Source organism: Gastrolobium bilobum, unplaced genomic scaffold (genome assembly GCF_033153095.1).
Source record: "Gastrolobium bilobum isolate Gb01-03AN ecotype WA unplaced genomic scaffold, APGP_CSIRO_Gbil_v1 utg3818, whole genome shotgun sequence".
Classification (NCBI taxonomy): domain Eukaryota; kingdom Viridiplantae; phylum Streptophyta; class Magnoliopsida; order Fabales; family Fabaceae; genus Gastrolobium; species Gastrolobium bilobum.
In genome coordinates this window covers 1-13,258 of record NW_026898236.1, presented here as the reverse complement: position 1 = coordinate 13,258, position 13,258 = coordinate 1, and the positions used below count along the sequence as shown (strand labels likewise).

The 13,258-nt window shown below is 39.5% G+C and overlaps 2 protein-coding genes across 2 annotated transcripts; one reads left to right on the top strand and one right to left on the bottom strand.

Moving 5' to 3' along the window:
* Positions 1 to 629: 629 nt before the first annotated feature.
* On the bottom strand, positions 630 to 7,394 carry LOC133314120 (beta-amylase 7). The gene is made up of 11 exons (XM_061515565.1): positions 7,082 to 7,394; positions 6,113 to 6,706; positions 5,422 to 5,706; positions 4,901 to 4,978; positions 4,474 to 4,677; positions 4,185 to 4,379; positions 3,646 to 3,810; positions 2,839 to 3,099; positions 1,982 to 2,200; positions 1,568 to 1,787; positions 630 to 1,002 (listed from the first exon to the last, which is right to left on the bottom strand). The coding sequence occupies exons 2-11, from the start codon at positions 6,566 to 6,568 to the stop codon at positions 974 to 976; spliced, it is 2,112 nt and encodes a 703-aa protein (XP_061371549.1). The 5' UTR covers positions 6,569 to 6,706; positions 7,082 to 7,394; the 3' UTR covers positions 630 to 973.
* A 1,699-nt stretch (positions 7,395 to 9,093) lies between these two features.
* On the top strand, positions 9,094 to 10,848 carry LOC133314128 (uncharacterized). The gene has a single exon (XM_061515574.1). It carries the CDS (start codon positions 9,094 to 9,096, stop codon positions 10,846 to 10,848), a length of 1,755 nt encoding a protein of 584 aa, XP_061371558.1.
* Positions 10,849 to 13,258: the final 2,410 nt, after the last annotated feature.

The window sequence follows — 13,258 nt, the reverse complement described above, 5'->3', positions numbered from 1 at the left end:
TACTATTTACATTTCGTGATGATATTTTTTTTATTTTTTTTTTGGATTTTGTTCTATCTATCATTTATGTTTCAAATGAGAAAACACCATCCCAATCGTTTCGACAAGAATAAGAGCTTTAAGCTTTGGAGGAGGTCTTGAAATTTCTTCAAAGCACATTTCTTGTATGATCTAATTAGCTAACCAATCTCCATAATCATTATCTTATATTTGAGTATACTTGAGTCTAAAGACCAACGTATCATCATCCATGTTATATTCGACGCTTGTTGTATTTGAAATAGAGTGCCGATTATCATGGTTTATTTAGCCAGATAATTATGGTTTGTTTTTCTCTAGCACAAAATATTTTCTGCTTTTTGAGCTTTTTTTCTTCATCCTAATATTCTTTTATTATTTATTTTGTGCTTTCAAAATTCAATCATTAAAAATTCTTTTAAGACTTAATATTAAAATATTCAATTTTATATTGACCACAATAACGACAAAACTAAGAATCAAATAAAAAAATGGCAGGGCCATGTGGTCCATCCAATTGATCATTCATGACAATGACAACCTATCATATCAAAAGATTATAAAAAATCAAAAATCACTCCTCGTAAACCCGATTAGTGAATGTAGAGTGAAGAAAATCGTTGTACACAGCCTTATCCTTGCATAATTGCAAAAAGACTATACTGATGTAAATTAGGAAGTATACAAAAAGTGTACAATCACTGTAGTGTGGCTAATACAGAATCTGAGAGTTGCACATGTATGGACAAATTGTACATCCGGGTTCTAATGCCACTTGTTTGATTCCCACAAGAAAAAGAAAAATAGTATCCTACTCAACTAATTCACTAGCAACTAGTATGTGCCGCAGCAAATGACAATCCTATTCTTGTAATCTGTAACAGGACACCCCCAACCATTTCGTCGGGGGAAATTATAAATAATACAAATTCTACCAGATTCTCTTCTCCTCCTCCTATACCTGAAGATCAAGAACAGCTTCCCCTGCAGTGAGAAAAGACCAAAAGCTTTGCTATAATCAACGTCCCACAAGATAGCAAAGAGCAACAACTTCTGCAGCAACTTACAGTTCAATTTTACTCCCCTACACCCAAAAATAATTATTAAAAAAAAAAAAAAAAACTCCCCCCCCCCCCCCCTCCCCCCTTTTGCAGAAAAGGAGAATGTCAGCCAGAGACGTACACCTCTGTTACAGTAAAACTCATTTCACGTTCTATTACTAAAAAAATGATTCCAATTAAATAAAAGGCTCATGCTATCACTAGCTGTAAAAAGTTGGGTTTTGTATGTGCAATGCATGTGGAATGAAAGTACTCGATCAGTAGGAGACAATAATAAAATCCAGAGTTTAATAAAAAAAATAGTAGATTATTTGGACTACGCCTATGAAGGAAGTTTGGATCTTTAGGATTTTGCTGATTGCACTATGGAGTACACATGAGCACCCATTCAATCAAGGCCAGAGAAAGGAGTTATTTGCTTTTCTTAATAGACATTTCTACATATCAGTAAGCTAGACATACATTTAAAACTTTTTTAATCGACTTACCATGCATTCTCTTGACAAATCGTTCAAATTCTATGAAGTTTTGTCGTTCCATAAGAAGTGGACTAAGCCTCAGGTAAGTAAAGGATGAAAAGTGCCTTCCATCTGGATCATTAATGGGCTTGGCATTATCCAAAACCTTGTTATAGCTAACTCTGTTTAGGCAAGTAAGTCCATTCTCACCAGCAACTGGAATGCCAACATCCCAACCCGCGTTCAGAACCTGCAATACACTCAGAATGTACACTTTAGAGTATACAGCTTTAACTGTAAAATAGTTCTTAGCATTCCACAAATTTGTCAATATTAGACCAACGAAGATCAATTATTCTAACATCATCTGCCAATGAAACTGCTTATATAGGAAAACAACCAGATAACAAGATATTAAAACTTTGGCACGGATTATATACTTACTTGCCACAATAATCCCTCAGGATCTGCAAATGTCTCTGGAAAGACCTCATGTTGGTTCAATGTTTGTAAGTCAGCACAAACAATGTTTAAGCTGACTCCATTTCTCTTTAACATTGCCATAATTGCAGCATAGCCATCACGATTGCATGGATTATAATACCCAGCAGTTAGTTCAGCAGCATGGCTGGCTGTCTTGTACCACCAGTAAAGACCTGAGAGCTGTTAAGAAATTACACAGACTGTATAAGGCCATAAACACACCCACAAAAACTAAAAATGATATACCTACAAATGGATAACTCCTAGACAAATCGGACAAGATCAATATAGTATTAATTTTATACAAAGGATTATTTTCTTCTCATTTTTTGGTGCTTGGTGCAGAAAATGCTATTGTTTTTTGGTGGTTGTGGATGAAAATGTATTACCTAGGTATATCAGTCTCTAAAAGATACTTCCTTGGTTAGTGGTAAGCAAATCATTTCGAAGAACTCAAGCCAAATTCAAATCTTTACATTAAGGGAAAACAATTTTCAAGAACAAATCACACATTAGATAATTTCAGGAGTGTTGTTTTTTGTGAATGTAATATTTTCTGAAGATAGTTTGAGCTGAAAATGAGTTCTCGGAAATTATTTTCTAAAATCATGGTATTTTCTGCGCAACATATGATGCTTTAAAAAATTAAAATGAATACCATAACCACACATATAACACGAGGACTACATCAATTGCAATTCCTCATGTTGTAAGACCATTAAGGTTCTGAGGTAAAAAAGAAAGAATCAACGGAGCTTTTCTTTTTTTAATTTAGAGTACAGAATTTTCATCAAATTATCATTTTATTTTTCACTAACCTTTGCAGCAATGCAGGATCCTTCAAAAGCTAATTTTGCCAAAGAAAGTACCCGGTTTCCATGATCAACTAAAACCTGAGAGTACCAGCTAAGAAAAAACCTGCCATAGAAGCCATCATAATCTCCTCCATCACAAAAGAAACCTGTTTCTTGTGGCTTAGAATTATAGGTACCCACATTATCTGGCCCTCTGGCCCAAATAGCGTGCCCCCTTGCTTCTGCTGCTTTCCTAAGACTTTTCAACATATACTGATCATAGCACTGCCCACAAAGTGAGAAAGAGGATGAGCAATGTGGTGAAAATGAGATCTAAGCATATGCATAGGCAAAAGGATATCAGTAATAACAAGTGGAGAAGACAAGACAACCAGAATTATCCTAAAGGCTAAGGAAAATACTCTATCTAGTAGCAAACAATCAACGTTCACCATCTCTCAGCTTAACTTTCCGGTATTATTCAATGTCTAACACCAAAAAACTAGAAGTTGTCCTTATACATCAATAGAGGTTGAGTGAAGACCCCAGTGCTAAGATCAAATGTCAAAGAAAACATATTGCAAAAACAGAATTAAGGATGGCCAAAAGAAAAAAATAATTTTCTTTTGACCTATATAAATGTCCATGTGATAAGGAATATTTTAATTTATTATTTATCTTAAGGCTCAACAGAATGAGGATTTGCTTACTTAAAAGAATTTATCGAAATACAGATGCGTGAGCAAAGAAAGCATTTGCAATGAAAAACTGAATCCAAAAATTGACATACTTAAACAACTAAAACTATGATACATTTAAGAAAATAATTACCTGGAATTCACCAATACCAGGATATCTCCAGCCATGCTTTACAGGACAAGATGGGTATCTTAGCTCTCCACAAGGACCTAGTCCAATTTCAATCATGGAGATGAAGCCATCCTCGAAATACTCATCAAACTCTACCCGGAAACTTCTCATGAAATCAAAATAAACCTACAAAAATGTACAACATGAAAATTACATGCCTTAATTTTGTTGGCATAACATAAAATGGAAATTCTGCCCCTACCCTGTCCCTGAAAAACAACTGTATATAATTAAAATGGATTTGTTTGAAAGAAAGGTGATTGAAGACTAACACCATAGTATGTACATGTGATGGATTAAAACTTTCGATATGACTTAATAATCACTTCGAGCTTAGTTAAAGAATGACTCCATAGATATGTCTTTGTAATTAAGCATATACCAAAATATGATTTCTTACTAATTGCATTCAGTGATGATAATAATAATAATAATAATAATAATAATTGTTGCAGTTGTAATTACTATTATTGGCATTTTTATTATCATGTCATTATTACCTCCATAGCAGTCCGACCTCTTAAAACCCGTTCCTTATCTATTCCCCAAGAAAGACATTCAGGGTTGTGCCTTCCCTCTCTATCAGTAAAAAAAATGTCAGGATTGCTCCTGCCAATTTCTGCAACCCAATGAGGTAATGGAATACAAACATCATCACCAAAATTGCCTCCACATTCATGAAAAGACATCACAACCTGGCCAAGTGTCAACAGGACAATTCACTACCTAAGCCAGATTGAATTAGCAAGAGAGCAACTCACAATAAATAAAGTAACTTATGAAACTCACCTGCAGCTTAAGCTTAAGTTCATGCACCATTTGAAAGAGTCTCTTGTAACCATTCCAATTATACTCTTGTGGAGCATGTGCCTCCACTATTCCCCACCAACAGTCTACCATAACACCATCAACATTTACCGATTTCAACACCCTCAGCTGCTTTAGTAGAGCGTCCGGATCAACAAGATCACATTTAATATTGATCACCCCCAACTGTCAATAATATAGAAAGAACATGCCTATTGAGTGTTATATCGACATTTAAGATAATTCGTAAAAAAAAAAAAAAAAAACCTTTTAATAGTTATATTTAAATTTTCCAAAACAATATACTTAGAATACCAGCATATTAAGTGGAACTACTCACTACAAGCATATTAACAAGGAACATAACTTTAATAAAATAATGAAAAATAAGGGTAAAATAATAGCTTACAGGGAGCATAACGTAAACTGGAACATATGGGGTACCAGCCAAATCACGCTCTGCTAATCTGGGGATTGTGTCAACAATCTGCAAAGGAAAAGGAATAAAAACAATGCCAAAATATTTACCTGCTAAAGGCACCATATTGAAACTATATGCAAAATAAAAAGGAAGAATATGCCCTTTAGAATAATCATCATCTTCCATCTCATTTCAAGTTTTTTATAACTAAAAAAAAAAAGTCAAAGAAATTACCAAAGAGGCCAAGAGGTATAATGACAGCACCGATAAAAATCACAAGCATGAAAGATGCTAGGTTTTCAATATGTAATTTATTAAATTATTTAGCATGCTTTGCTTCTAAACATGCAGAAATGATGAAACGGATAGTAATAGAGCAACCAAAAATCATGTAACCACTAGTTCTTGCTATCAGCCTATCACCCCAGCAACTGAAAGAAACTTACTTCCAAAAGAAATCAATATGTTGGCCAGTGGCCACAAAACTACCAAATGGATTGATTGTATACCTGTTTATCATCAACATTATCCATTGAACCAACAACGAGAGGATGATTGTCTCTTTGTGCTTCTCCATCCCCCAACATGGATGTTTGAGACCGGGAACTCGAGGATAGATCATAAGGAGATGGAGCTGGCATAAAAACACCCTTCATCTGACATGCAGTATACTCTAATGTGCTCCTATAGCCAGAAGCAACTCCCCTGACAGAAGCAGATGGAGTCTGTTGTGAAGGTGCATGGGAAGAAGACGAAGTGACAACTGTAGAATTACCACCAGCTGGCATTTGACCCTGTAAGGTTGAGAAGAAAAGTTTCCAATGTGGGAGTTTTTCTGAGATTTGTCAGAACTGAAATTTGCAGATACACAACAGTAATAAGATATTTAAAATATCAAATAGTTTTAACTTGACTAAGCCAAGAACTCAACTATATAACGAGTATCAAGAGTAAATGCCTACACGCTACAGCTAAAATTATATAATATATACTTTTTCAACAATAAAGCCCTCCAAAACAAATGTTGACAAGGGCTTTTTGAAGTATAAGCAACAAGGGGAAAAATGATCAGGCCATAATCCCCCCACTCATGGGGAAATCATACATGATACCCACAGTGCACTCCAAAAGTCACAAAAAAAAATCCAACAAAAGATTATTTTCAGAATCAGAAAAATGTATATTACATCTCGACAATACCTGAGATCTAGAGGGAAAAGTAGTGCCATCTGGAAGAACCACCCATCCTGCTTCCCTTGCAAGAGCAGCAATGACATCGTTTATGTCAGCTCTAACTCTAAGATTGTAGTTGCCATGCCTGCGAAGTCCTGCCAAGATCCTTGCAGTGATAGCCCTCCGACGCCTCTCTCTTAGCTTTGTTCTCTCTTTCTCTTCAATTGGCCTTGATCTTCGAGTACCTCCCCCTGGGGTGCCAACTTGCTCTTGAAACTGCTGATGCTGTTCAAACCTGTTGTCACCAGTGACAGTCCCTATCACATTCCCACCATCAATCTCTACCATCCTTATCGCATTTCCATGATCACCTCCATTTTCCTCATAATCATCATCATCATCATCCTCATCTTTAACATCCATTCCCATTTCTTCTTCATCATCCTCACTCGTTCCAACAAGCCTCCGCATATCAGTTGCCATATTCACAAGTCTGAGCCCTCACTAGTTCAATTCAATTAAAAACTATCCTACTGATTCTGTTGATTGCCAATGCCATCAAAATTTGTGAATGGCCACCATTTCAAACCAAACAAGCCATGTCATCAGGAATTCCACAGGCTGCACAAAAACACAAGCAGCAGTTAACACAACAATATCATGTGACAATTCTCTCTTCCCTTAAATCAATTTCAGCCTTTATAAGCCATAATTAAACTAAAAAAGCCTTAAAACTGAACAGTTTTGTAATCAAAAGCACATAGCCACATTGAATTCACCACAACAATTTCCTCGTCATCTGAATCATTTTAAGCCTTCAACTAATAATTAAGAAAAAGAGAGAGAAAAAACTTAAAACTAGAATCATTTTGTAACCAAAAGCACGTAGCTACACTCAATTCACTACACAGCACATATTTTCTCATCCAAAACTTTAGCAAAGAGAAAAAAACCCAAAAAATCGCGTTAATTCATGGATTTTCAGCACCAGGTTACCTTCCGGACTGTAATCATGGTTCGATTAACTAATTCTCCGGCAGATCCGTGTTCTTCTCGCCGGATTCTCCAGAATTCCGTCTGGTACCAAACTTTCCGGCAACCGGCGCGGAGGTCCGGTGTTGATTGACGGTGAAGGGAGGAATCCAGAAAGATCGAGATCAGGAAAGGAAACGACGGAACCGGCGAGTTTCCGGCGGCGGGTAAGGGGTGAGGTCCGGCCGGCGAGGGATAAGCAAGCGTGCGAGCGAGTGAGGCATGCGAGGTGCGTCTCTCAAGGTAGGGTTCTCGCTCGTGTCGTTTGTGCGGCGACGAGCGTGTTAGAGAATTTGGCACGAACGAGGCGTGCGTGTTAACTTTTAAGGAGAGAGAAGAGAGAGAGAGAACACGCGTGGGGTGTGCGGGGTAACACGTGCAATGCACGCTTTTAGTCTTTGATTCAAGTATCAGGTAGGAAGTGTTTTTTCCCCCTCTTTTTCCAATGGAGATATCCTCGCTCATGCAAGGTGACCAATTGTTTTCTACTCTGTAGTACCTTTCAATCTTCTTATTTGAAGGAGTAGAATGTTGATTTAAGAGAGAATTTTTTTTCTCCATATATAATGGTGGTATTAAGATTGGATATAACTTCATATAAACTATCTAAACTCTACACAACTTAATCAATTCTAATAGCTTCATGAAGAATTTTATAATAAATTAGAACAGAAATAAAGACAAGATGATAGATTGCTAAAATAACAATTAATTGTGTTTCGGGTTCATACATCCGACTAGCTATGCGTGTGGACATCCATCACGAGAACTCGGAAGTATCTTTGCCCGGACAAGCAGTTAAGAAGCATGCGCAGCATAACCCAATGTGGGCCCTCCCACGTTTCCATGATAACAAAGATAGCAACCCACGATTGGAATAACTACCTAAGGCAAGAGATATAAATATCAAAGATAGGTGCCTAACAGAGGGGGATTAGAACCATACGATAACCATACTAATGTTCATACAGAACATTTGACGCCGTCTGTGGGAATAGGTAAAAAGATTCCTACGCCTTTTCTTGAGTCATGGCAAGCAACTACCATGATGACGGAGCGGAAGACAACGGATGATACCTAGGAGAGGAAGATTCTTTTCGATCCAGTGGAAGGAGTCGATCTCTGGACACTATTGGCGAAGCTTTAATTCAGTTAGTTGAGGATATCAGGAATCGACAACATCTTGAAAGAGGGCAAAAGAGAAGGGGAGTAGAGGAAAGGCATCCTGTAGAGAATGAGCCACAATCACCCAATAGAGGAGGAGATTTTTTGTCTCCTCTTCGTAGTTATATTCCTTTATCACCTCCAACGGTGAGGAGAAATAGAGGAAACGAAGGAAGGAGAGGACACCCTTGTCAAGAGTCAAGAAGTTCTCCAGAAAGGGGAGGCTATCAAGGCGGAGGACGAGGAACGAATTCGCGGGTAGGAGAAAGGATACCTGAGGAATATGGCCGGAGAACTGGCCGAGTTAGGCAATATCAGAATGGAGAAGATGAACAGGTGGAAGGAGAAGTGATATGGGAGGAAGAACAGTATTTGGGAGCCCGTCAAGATTATACTCGACGGGATGAACGAGAAGTAAACAGAGGTCGATATGAAGAACCTTATCAAAGGTGGAGGCCGGAAGGAGGAAGAAGTTATGGCAATCATAGAGGTGAGGTTCCACGAGATGATACCGAGTATCATTACTGGGGTAGAGATCAAAGTCAAGGAGATGGAAGGAGACAAGTGAATCATAATCCTAGGATTGGGATTATCAGCATTACGGACCAGGACAGATTGAAGGCTTGGGTCCTCATTATGGTAATAGACAAATGACCAACAGGGAACAGGATGCACCCGTTTGGAATGGACAATTCAGAGGAGCCCAATAGAAGATCCCAGCACCCCCCATTAATCAGGGGCCGTTAGGAACTCCTTTGTCAGGGAGGCTTAGAGCCGAACCAATCCTGGTTTGGTTTAAGCAACCAAGTGACATGAAAGCGTACGATGGAAGTTCAGACCCAAAGGAGTTCGTGACAGTGTTCCGGGCAGCAATGTCCTTATGTGGCGAATCAGATTCGTTGTTGTGTCGAACATTTCCTGTGTTTTTGAGAAAACAGGCTTTGGAGTGGTTTACAACCTTGCCAGATAATTCCATCGAAAGTTGGGTGGACTTATCACATCGGTTCGTGCAACAGTTTGCTCATTGCGGACCCCAGCCTAAAACAACGCATAACTTGTGCGGAGTAAGAAAAAAGCCCGGGGAAAAGTTGCGGGATTATTATGAACATTTTCAGGTAGAAGCAAGACAAGTTAAGGGCTTAGAAAATCAAACGTACCTGTTGTTGTTTACTACTGGATTACAATCCGGAGGAATTGCCAACTCGTTAGCCAAAAAGTCTCCGGTTACAAAGGAAGATTTGCTAGAAAGAATCAGAAAGTATATTGATTTAGAAGAATTTACATCTTCTCAAAAGCAAATTGAGCAAGGTTTTCGGGAGGCAAGTCAAAGTCGGGGGCCGGAGAGGCCAGCAGGAAGAGGGCAGTTTGAAGAGCGACGACCTCGTCTAGTCGGAGAAAGATTCAGAGAGCCATATCGGAGGGAGTTCACACCTTTGAACACGCCTAGAGCCCAGATACTTAAAGAAGTGATGTCGGCAGAAATGAGAAATGTCCCAAGGCCGCCGCCCCTTCAGTCAAAGTTTCCAAACAAAACCAAATGGTGTGAATTCCATCGAGGGTACGGGCATTATACAAACGACTGTTTTAATTTACAGAATGTCATTGAGCGGTTGATCAAGGAAGGAAAGTTACAAAAGTATGTGAGAAGAGATGTAGATGTTGGCAATGAGGATAAATCTCGACGACCATACCATCGTAGGAGTCCACCAGGAGGAAGAGGACAAGAGGCAGGAAAGATTCCACAACAAAAGCAAACATCTCCCAATCCGGTCCAGTTAGGTCACGTATGCACTATAGCCGGAGGTCGAGCAGGAGGAGGAGAATCGAGTAATGCTCGGAAGAAGCATTTAAAGATGTGCATGGCCATTTCAGATAAGCCGCGTTTCAAAGAAGAAAGAAGGAAGACGGGCAAACAAATAGTTTTTGATGACCTAGATGATGAGATAATTGATCCAGAGCATGATGATCCTTTAGTCATTTCTGGGTTGCTAGCAAATTATCGTGTTGATAGAATGCTGGTAGACCCAGGGAGTTCGGTGGACATTATATTCTTGGATGCGTTTAGAAGAATGGATTTGGATTATGACCAGTTGGAGCCATGTGGAGCCGAGTTATTAGATTTCACGGGAGATAAAATTAAGCCATTGAGATATATCTCATTGAGGATGACTTTAGGCAAGGCACCCGCGCACAAAACTGTCACCTTGATATTTGCAGTAGTAGATTTGAGCTCGACATATAATGTTATCTTGGGGCGGCCATTTATGAAGAAGTTTAAGATCTTTTTTTCGATTGATCAGTTGGCTATGAAATTTGTGGCCAAAGATGGGTCAGTAGCTACGGTGAAGGCGGACCAAGTTGTTGCTCGGAGTTGTTATAATATGAGTCTACGAGTTCTGCAAGCAAGTAAGGAGAAAAACATTAGGGAGCCAGCACAACAAGTTAACGAAGGAAAGGTACAAAGAAAAGAAGAAGAGAGGAAAAAAGAACAAGTAATGGTAGTTGGGATGGATCCTAGGGAGGAAGACAAGGTAGATAGGCCGGAACCCGCTGGTGCTATGGTATAAGTTCAATTAGGGAGAGCTCCACAACAATGCACTAAGATGGGGTCCGAGTTGGAGCTCAAGGTGGCAGAAAATTTGAAGGAGTTGTTAAAAAAGAATGCTGATTTGTTTGCATGGAAACCTTCAGATATGCCCGGGATGGATCCAGCATTGTCTTGCCATTGCTTGGCAATGATTCCAAGAGTAAAGCCGATAGCTCAGAAGAAACAGAGATTTTGTTTAGAAAGGAGGAGGGCCATCGAAGAAAAGACACAAGAGCTTTTAGAAGCGGGGTTTATTAGAGAAATAGAATATGCTATGTGGTTAGCCAACCCGGTGTTGATAAGGAAGCCGGATGAGAAGTGGAGAATGTGCACAGATTATACAGATTTGAATAAATTTTGGCCCAAAGACCCATTTCCATTACCAAGTATTGACCATTTAGTTGACAGTGCCTCCGGGTACAAGGTGTTGTCATTTATGGATGCATATTCCGGGTATAATCAGATACCGTTATGGAAGGAAGATCAAGAAAAAACAGTGTTCATAACTGAGAATGCAGTGTACTGTTACAATGTCATGCCGTTTGGATTGAAGAACGCCGAGGCAACGTATATGAGGATGATGAATAAGGTGATTAAGGCACAAATGGGTAGAATGTTGGAAGTGTACATGGATGATATGATTGTGAAGTCGGAAGACGGCAGGACACATTTACAAGACTTACAAGAGGTGTTCAAGCAAGTCAGGAAGCATAATATGCGTTTAAACCCAAATAAGTGTGCTTTCGGAGTTCCAGCCAGAAAGTTTTTGGGTTTCTTGTTAACAGAAAGGGGCATTGAAGCTAACCCAGACAAGTGTAGAGCAGTTATGGAAATGAAAAGCCTGGAGAATATTACAGAGGTCCAGAAGTTGAATGGGCGAGCAACAGCTTTATCCAGATTTTTAGCCAAGTCCGCACAGGTGTCTTTGCCACTATTCCAACTTCTAAAGAAAGGAAATAATTTTGCATGGACAGAGGAATGTGAAGCAGCATTTCAGCGCTTCAAGGAGATGTTGGCCTCGCCGCCGATCTTATGTAAGCCGGAACAAGGTGAGGTGTTGTATTTATATTTATCTGTTTCACAGGAGGCAGTTAGTTCAGTTCTCGTCCGAGAAGGGAAAGATGGGAAACAGCAACCAGTATACTTCATAAGCAAGGTGTTACAAGGAGCAGAAACAAGATATCAACATGTGGAAAAGGTGGCGTTTACACTGTTGATTACAGCAAGGAAGCTTCGTCAGTATTTTCAGTGTCACCAAGTTGTTGTTCGGACTAATCAGCCAATAAGGCAAATGTTGCATAAGCCGGATCTCGCAGGTCGGATGGTCGCATGGGCGGTGGAGTTATCCGAGTTTGGCATTCAGTTTGAAGCGCGCAATGCGATCAAAGCACAAGTTTTAGCCGATTTTGTGGTAGAGATGACTCAACTCAGAGGGAAGCAAGAGAATGGTTGGTGGAAGTTATTTGTAGACGGATCATCCAACAAAAGAGGCAGTGGGGTAGGGGTGATAATAGAGAACCCAGAAGGAGTGGCCATAGAACATTCGCTGGCATTGGAATTTCCCACGAGTAAAAATCAGGCAGAGTACAAAGCAATGATTGCCGGGCTGATCTTGGCAAAAGAGCTCGGAGCTGAACAACTAGAGGTGTTTAGTGATTCTCAATTAGAAACTTCGCAAATTAGCGGAGTATATCAAGCTCGGGGAGAGGTTATGATTAAATATTTGGCAAAGGTACAAAGCTTGATGAAAGAATTTAAGGAGATCCGAGTGGAGCATATTCGGAGAAATGACAATGTCAGAGCAGATATGTGCACTAAAGCTTCTGGAAATTTGATGTGGTGTGGATGATCGAAGAAGCAGACTGGAGAAGCCCAATAGATTATTTGGAAAGAGGAAAGGTCAGTCGGCTGTTGGTTCGTCATCGAAGAAGGATTAATTCTCCTTTGTTGAAATGCATAGCTCCACCGAACACGGAATACGTGTTAGAAGAGATACACGAGGGGATCAATGGACATCACCTAGGAGGGAAGTCGTTAGCCAGGAAAGCTATACGAGCGGGATATTTTTGGCCAACAATGGGAGAAGATGCTAAAAGACATGTACGCAGATGTGAACAGTGTCAGAAGTTTTCTAATGTATATCAAGCTCCTCTAGAGGAGTTGTTCACGATTTCATCTCCATGGCCATTTTTCAAATGGGGTATGGACCTTTTAGGTCTGTTTCCAAAGCAGCCGGAGGAGTGAAATACTTGATAGTAGCAGCAGATTACTTCACCAAGTGGGATAGAGGCTGAACCCGTCGCCACTATTACTGCTCGGAAAGTCCAGAAGTTTTTCATTGGGAAAATAGTCTTTAGGTTTGGTATTCCGGCGGTAATCATAACAGATAA